General features: G+C 38.4%; 1 protein-coding gene across 1 annotated transcript in view; it reads right to left on the bottom strand.

Moving 5' to 3' along the window:
• The window catches only part of LOC109974028 (interleukin-1 receptor type 1-like), a gene marked incomplete at its 3' end in the record, with an annotated part of 15669 nt that extends 8050 nt beyond the window's left edge, over positions 1-7619 (bottom strand). Inside the window, exons 1-5 of the mRNA XM_020623998.1 lie at positions 7548-7619; positions 5869-5974; positions 4815-5052; positions 4499-4688; positions 2696-2846 (exon numbers count right to left, since the gene is read on the bottom strand). Of these exons, the coding sequence (XP_020479654.1) occupies positions 2696-2846; positions 4499-4688; positions 4815-5052; positions 5869-5926 (637 nt within the window). The remainder of the gene's footprint in view (positions 1-2695; positions 2847-4498; positions 4689-4814; positions 5053-5868; positions 5975-7547) is intronic.
• Positions 7620-8153: the final 534 nt, after the last annotated feature.

Raw genomic sequence — 8153 nt, 5'->3', positions numbered from 1 at the left:
CAGGAGAGTAACTGCTTTAGTCCTGGCTCCTTGCTGATAACTAGCCTTTTCTGGCAGGGAGAAGTGAAGAGGGAGGCTGGCTAACTCTGTTAAAAACATAGACTTTATTCTATCTTGGTAACACAAACACTGCATGTGGCCTTTGATGCCCAGTTAACAGCATCACAGTCCTATCGGTGCAAATAGAGCTGACTGCTTTTGGTCGCCGTGCAGGGTGCAACTTCTGACAACAACAACAGCATTACCTATAAGGTTATAAGTCTTAAACGGGAAGGGCTGGCCTGTGACAACGGCCTCTGTTTGCAAACAAAAGCTGCTGTGGGTACCTTCTATTGCAATAGCTCGCTAGCTTGAGCTATCAAAACAGAGTAGTAATATGTCTGCCTGCATCTGCAACACACAGTGAGAGACTCTCAGTGTATGCACTGAGTGCACAGGCAGAGTGCATGTAAGTAAGAAGTTAGGTTGACAGGCAGGTAGGCCATCCACTGTTTGTACTTGGGAAGAGTAAAATTACTGGTCAGGCTTTTTTCAGCCCTGCTACTGCCACAGATGATGGATTTTTTTCCTTTATATTATCAGTGCATTTAATGTGTTTATTGGCATTGGGATAAAAGAGGAATTCAAGAAATGTAATAATACTTCTGGAAGGAATCACCAACCCTAACTTTAATAAAGCAGTGGTAGTTCAGTTGTAGTGCAAAGTCCAGCTTGTGCATGTGTAGCAGATGAATATGCAGTGTGAACATTCTCAAAACCTTACAGTGCATATTATTTTATTTTGGGGGGTTAATGGCCACTTCTATTGTTGAGATCTCCATGTAATGCATTCAGTTCTTTGTTTCATGTCATATTGTTCAATATTTTTGCATAGATGTGTTGCCTTGAATGGTTTTGTTGGTCAGGAGCTTTTATTTTGAAGGCCATTGCCCCGTTATTTTGTTTCCTGTTTCTTCGCGGTCCTCCTCAGCTACTGTGGAAAGCTGAGGAGAGGTGAGCTGTATACTCTGCTCCTGTAATTTTAAGTGTTTTATTTCCATAAAAAAATGCACTTTACCGTTCAGACTGTTATGGCACAGAGTTATAAGCCACTGTTTTCTGTTAGATGGATGTACTGATTTAGTTGTGTTTCACACAGAGAATAAGTGTTTTATTTGCATTATTATTTTGATTTATTTAGCACACACTCAGCTACTGTGGAAAGCTGAGGAGAGATGTGAATAGAGAGACCTGACAGATGGATGTACTGATTTAGTTGTGTTTCACACAGAGAATAAACTCTCCTGTGGATGGCAAACCCCCGTCTACGATTCATCACTAAAGACACAACGCAGAGATTTTACTTGATGGCCGCGTAGAGATGAGACCGGCTACACATGCAACAATAGTATCAGTTTGTACGGTACTTTAATATACAGTATGTAATAAAATACATTGAACGTACAGTATTAAAAGGACATGCCACATGAAGTTCAATTGCACGTTTTAAAACTAGCTTTTATTGTAAAAATCCCAGCATGTCCAAGTGCAGTGACATAGTGAAGTGTGCAATTGGTGTCTTTTTGATATTGAAGCAGCAATTTAAAAACAAGTGTACGTATGTGTGAGTGCTTGGATACATGAGGCTGAGATTCTGAGTGGGTGGAGTGAAGGAGGTAGGGACAGTGGAAGACAACTGGCCACCAGTGTTACAATATCTGCACCTTGTGGTCCTACACTGAACACAGTCCATGTGGCAGATAGGCCTTATTTGATAATACAAGTAATAGGGGATTTCTTATGATAGGAGTTCTGCAGAAATGGGAGGATCATCCCCATGATGCCATGACTGTCTTCACTCTAATCATCAGTTGCCTGTGACTAATGCTGAGTTTGCTCCCAGTGATGTTCCTGTAGAGGTTTCTGGGGATTACTGGATATTCTGGATTTTCTTCCATCTCATCATGATCCCTGGCTGTTTTTGTTGCCTTCTTGATAAGCGGGGTCCTGTTGCAGGTCCAGGTGTAGGTTCTTACAAGTAAATAGGTTGCAGTCACTAGTATATCCTTTCATTCTTTGAAACCAACAGAAATCAAGTTTGGGGAATATCCTGTCTTCGGTTTTTGAACAACACAAGTAAGCAGAGATACATCAAATCCATCTGACATCTGGTGAATCCTCTGAGGCACCAATTTATGTTCAAAATGTACTCAAATTTTTGAAAGCAGATTAAAATAAGTTCAATTGGACATTCATTTTAGTTATTTGTTGAATATTATTTTTTATATTTAATTTGATGTCACTGTTGACAACTATATTTCCTTTGTAGCCTCAGCTAAACAGGCCTAACAAACTATCTGTGTCGATGACTGTGGATGAATGTGCACCTTATAGTATCTTGCGAAATTTGTTCAGAACATATTTCACAACTATGACAAATAGAAATCTTCATAGTCTGAGTTGCCAGCTTAGTCATAGTAAGATATTTGAACTACCTCATTTGCCTTCTTGTTCTGAGTTTTGTCACTCTCCCACATTTTAAGTGAAGGCTGAAATCTTAGCATTAGTTAGTTGCATGAACACTCCACCAGGAAACACATGGGTGATTTTGGTGGTTTATACAGTATCATTTAACTGCTAAGTTGATTAACAAGCTGATCTACTGCTTTCAGTTCTCACTACTCAAACTTATAAAAATATGACAATGCTATCTCACCTTTAACTATTAGCCTCCTGGAGCCCGATGAGTAGTAAATCTTGTTATTGTGTTCCCAGGTACAGTTGCAAGTGTAGATGCCTTCATGATCTTTGGTGGCCTTTTTCACCCACAGGTGGTCCTTATGTTCACTTTGAAGGAGGGTGAAATCCTTCAGCCGGGGTGGGAGGGAAACAAACAGTTAAAATAAAATAAAAAACCTAGAACAGAGTCATATAAAAGGAAGTTAGAAACTGGACAGAAACACTTTGGGAGGGGTATGAATGCATGACATAGTCCCTCCAGCGTGTCCTGGGTCTTCCCCGGGGCCTCCTCCCGGTGGGACATGCCTGGAACACCTCCCTAGGAAGGCGCCCAGGAGGCATCCGAAACAGATACCCGAGCCACCTCAGCTGGCTCCTCTCGATGTGGAGGAGCAGCGGTTCTACTCTGAGCTCCTCCCGGGTGACCGAGCTCCTCACCCTATCTCTAAGGGTGCGCCCGACCGCCCTGCGGAGAAAGCTCATTTCGGCCGCCTGTATCCGGGATCTTGCCCTTTCGGTCATGACCCAAAGTTCATGACCATAGGTGAGAGTCGGAACGTAGATCGACCAGTAAATTGAGAGCTTTGCCTTGTTCTAACCATCTAATTATCTAATAAACACTGTGAGAACAATGGAGAATTAGATTTATTTACTCACTTTAGGCCTTGGTAATGTTTCTTAGGTTTTTTTTGCTTATATGACAGAAAAAGATATGTTTACTGTTTCTGTTATATGAGTATGTGCTACAAGTCCAAAATATATGAAATTAGAAAATACAATGCATTTAGCCTTCCAAAACACCGATAAGCCTTTAGTTTGCTATTCATTTCCTAAAACAAACTGATAATTGTTAGTTTTTTTGGCATTTCCTAGAAAGGACTTAATTTTTTACCACATAAAAGGAAAGTATACTAGGGAAGGGAAGTACCCACTAATTTATTTGAGTTTATAAGAGAGAACAAGGAAATGATCCAGTCATTAAAAATAACAAGAGGAGGGCAGTTGACTGGAGTTTATAGGAAAATGTACAAAAAAAAATCTTAAAACTAAAGAAGAGCTAAATTCAACTGAATTAATACAAAATCCATTTGTTTTGTAACCGATTTAAACATTAATTTATTATTGTAAGGTTTAACCATACAGACAGACGGTTTACATCATCATCTTTATGTGATGTAGAAACCAAATGTATCCCAAAATGATTCCAGTGGCACTGTTACAACTTTATACCAGGCTCCACAGAACAAAATGAACACAACATATCTGTGGGTAATTGAGTGACTCAATCAATGTTGCATTTGCTACAGAGGTTAATAAAGGACAAACTAGATGACTTAACAGTGGAATATAAAATATATCATCATCAAGCTAAAACAGTCACGGTGACCATCATCACAACAAAATACTTCTGTACTTCTCTGCTCAAATTCTATGTGCCAGTTCTTACATCTCCTGTCATTTCAACCCCTGTCATGTTATTCCCTCTCCACCTCCTCCGCTGTTATTTTCACTTCCCAGACACACTAACCCTGCCCCTCATTCCCCTTAATCAGCCAGTCAACACATCCACCTACATGTTCTAAATCGACACAGTACTCACCAGAACTACTGGGTCTTTATGCGCTACTATTTTAACAATAAATTCTCAAATATAACATTATTAAAAAAGGTAACATGATGTTAAAAAATACATATCATGTTACCTGTTCTACAGTTAGAGTTCAGATAAAAAACAATTACCATTGACAGCAGGTGTCACTGTAATGACAGGTGGCCGTACCTTGTACCAGGTGAAATTTCCTCCCAAATAATCACAGGTGTCCATGACAGGATCTGGACACCGGATTCTTTGGTTCTCATCTGAGTTCTCGACTTTTCCGTAAAGGAGTTTGTTGTCAGATCTGTGACTGGCTTTGAAGACCTCAATTCTTACATAGTAGTTTCTACAATGTCCTGATGAGCTTACATACCTAGAAGAGAAGCAAAAGGCCCGGACAGCAATATTATTAAGAGTGATCAGAGCCTGTCATGTTACACTGACTTACAGAAGCAAGAAAAACCTTTAATTTAAAGTTACCAAAATGTTTTATTCTTACCGGCCACTGTAGAAGCCAGAGTCCTCAGTGCGGAGGTTTAAGAAAAACAACATTTTACCATGGTAATGTATCCTGTTTTCAGCAGATGAGATCTCAAGCTTATTTTTGGACCATGTGATTTCTTTATCTTCAAGTTGCTCGTTGTCAACCAGATCATATGGCACAACATAAAATGATTCACCTTCGAGTAGGCGAAATAACTGTTCAGTATGGTTCAGACATTGTGGCTCAGCTGGTCCTGAAAAGTGAGAAGATGATAATGATGATGAAAAGCACTAAATTAATAGTTCCCAGATATGTACATTTGCAGGTAGATATTGCATTATTACAATTTTTGTCTTGAGTTCTTGAAGTACAATTGAGAACACAACAATAGAATAAACAAGCTTATAAGATACTTGTAGGAAGAGAAAAGGTTTTAAAGCTTGGTATCTGTAACAGGTGGAAGGTGGTGAAATGCACGATGTTTATGATGTTTTAAACATTTTAAATTCACTCCTGCATCTATTAATGCAACTTAAGTTAAGACAAGACATCATATATACTGTTACAAACAGAGGGAAACTATATGTATATACAGACAAGTATTATTTATCAAGATATGTGCTGTATTTAAAGATGGAGCTGTTGTTTTCTCTGTATATTTTACTGTCAACAACTTCCATAAAAAGAACTAAAGCAAAAACATGTAACTCAGTCTCTCTTTTGTGCTGCCCTGTCTGTGGCACAGCCACAGGCTCATAATTGTTCCTGTTGAAGTCACAAATCTTTAAAATAATCACAAATATATAGTTTAATTCTTTAGTGTCATCCTAAAACAACTGGCCACTGTAGTTACAGCAAATGCAGCTCAAAGAGTATAAATAGTGCATTTGTTAGGAACTAATTTCAGTTGCGGATGAGTATTCGAGAAGTGTGTGGGAAGGACTTGGTGAAACCTGTCACCCAGTATATATTGTGTGGGTCATCATCATGGTCAAGGTCATCATCTTAAATAGTTCAAACAGCATAAGCCGATCTACAAATACAATGTTTTTTTGATGATATACACTACCTGAACATTCAGATGTAGATATCACCACAAAGATGAGGAGAAGTCGAGAAGCATCCATTAGCTGAAGGGGGGCTGAAGGGGGATACTCCTGTGGGATTTTGTAGTGCTGTGCCAAGAAAACAGCTCACTTTTTAAAATATAAACAGATGATTTCTATATAGACTTCATATTTGGCATCTATTGTAAGATTAAACCAAGCTCAGGACAGCAGAGACTCTGGGGGGGTGACAGTAAGAAAAACACTCCCCATACTTGTTCCTAAGGGGGAAATCAAGCAGAACCTTTGGGTAGATGCTGGACTAGAGGTGGGTTTGTGAAATACTACATGATAAGCAAATGAATGCAGCATACAACAATGAGTACAGCAGTGTCTGGAAACGACAGAGAGTTTAAAATATACATTAACTAGTAAAGGCAATAACAACAGCATCTGAAGCATCTCATTTATACATTTAGACCTTTTTGTACTCTGAGCATACAGCATCAGTGCATGACATATACTGAGGATGTGGCAGTGGCTCAGATTCTCCTCATTAAAGGATGACAGAAAATGAGTCATTCTAGTTTTGATCCAATAAAGAGCAGGGAGTTCTAAATATTTTGGTATGTAATGGCTGGAGAATCACTGTTAAATGAAAAATATGTTTGATTAGTAAAAAATACTACTGCTGTTGTTTACTGATAAACATGCAATGGCAGCTGCACAAGCATAAAGTGGAAAATGTGATGTTCTGATATAGTATCTGCACAGGATAGGAGCTTATCTTTAGTACAGCACGTTCCCCTGAAACACAAAAATACTGATAAAACACAGCTCTGGCTGCTCAGTGCATCAGTGGGAGAATGAACCTTTGAAAAGTTATATTTATGAATAAATTTTTTAAGTTATCCAATTACTTTATCCAAGTAACCAAATTCATTGCTTCCCTGGATATTAAAATGAAATTGCATAGATTTGGAGAAATAGCCATTAAGAAGTGACAATGACGTGTTAGTAGTTTGTTTACACATTCACCAGATACACTGTCAAAAGGATAAATAGCTTCGCAGACTTGAATAATTCTCTGTGGGATTGTCACAACAAGCCATTTTACATTATACATACAGCACATGTAGTCAGTTGATCCCGTGTTAATGTGAAACTACCATTAGCAGTAACCATGATGTAATAGCTTTATACCGATACTGTGGTAATAACTAATCATTAAACACATGGTTTACCACCCCCTCACTGCTCTGTAGCTTTGGCATTATGCAATAAACTCTGGGGTAATTTTACATAAGTTTGTATTAATGATGACACTGTGTTCTTTAGCTATAGATAAAACCACTGTAATATTCTCTTCTTGTTCTGTAAAATAGCTGCAGACATTATTGAAAACTGCAACTTGCTTCTCTTCTTACCCACACAAATGGATTTATAGATTACAGCTCTGTGAAACATGGCACTATAATGTGCCTTCAGCAGGGCTGATAAATGTCATTTAAGCTATAATAAAATGCATTATTTAAATAAAGAGCAGTCAGTCAGCACGTTTCTAAGTTACTGTATCCTTTGTTTTTAAGTTAACTGGTAGCAATCAAACAAAAACTTTAATTAAACACAGAGCAATTTTACAGTATAATGTATTTTCAAATAAATATGCAGCGCTGGAGCATTGATGAAAACACTTGCTTACCTTGGAAAAGTGTGTGTTGACAGCTGCCGTGGAGTCAGACTATGTGTGTGTTGTTCTCTGTGTCACTGTGGTTATATATCTTCTCTGCCGACACTCAGTTCAGCAGAAGGGGAGCAGCATCTGCTCCACATCAGAAGGATATCCAGTTACACACACACTCACACTGTGTTTTCATTCCTTGTGGGGACTTTACATCGACTTACATTCATTTCCTGCAGACTTATCTTAAACTACTCACCTAAAACTTACATTCATTTCCTACAGACTTATCTTAAACTACTCACCTAAGCCTAACCCTGACTTTAACTTAACCCTAACCTCATCCTAACCTCAAACCATGTTGCCACCCTAAAACTGAGTGATCTGGCTGAGTCCCCACAATGTAAGTGTGTTAACAGGATTTGGTCCTCATAATGTAAGTAATGCAAAGGCTCACACACAAACTTAAATTCATTTACTGGAGACTTACCCCAACCTTAACCCTGTAAAGCCCAACATATCAAAAAATAGCCAGAACATTCTAATGTTTTGGAACTGAGATGTTTATTAAACCTTTTAACAAAATCCAAAATAAAATTCATGATTCACGATTTTTATTTGCCATAT

Source organism: Monopterus albus, unplaced genomic scaffold (assembly GCF_001952655.1).
Source record: "Monopterus albus unplaced genomic scaffold, M_albus_1.0 scaffold318.1, whole genome shotgun sequence".
NCBI lineage: Eukaryota > Metazoa > Chordata > Actinopteri > Synbranchiformes > Synbranchidae > Monopterus > Monopterus albus.
This window is presented reverse-complemented; position numbering and strand designations above follow the sequence as displayed.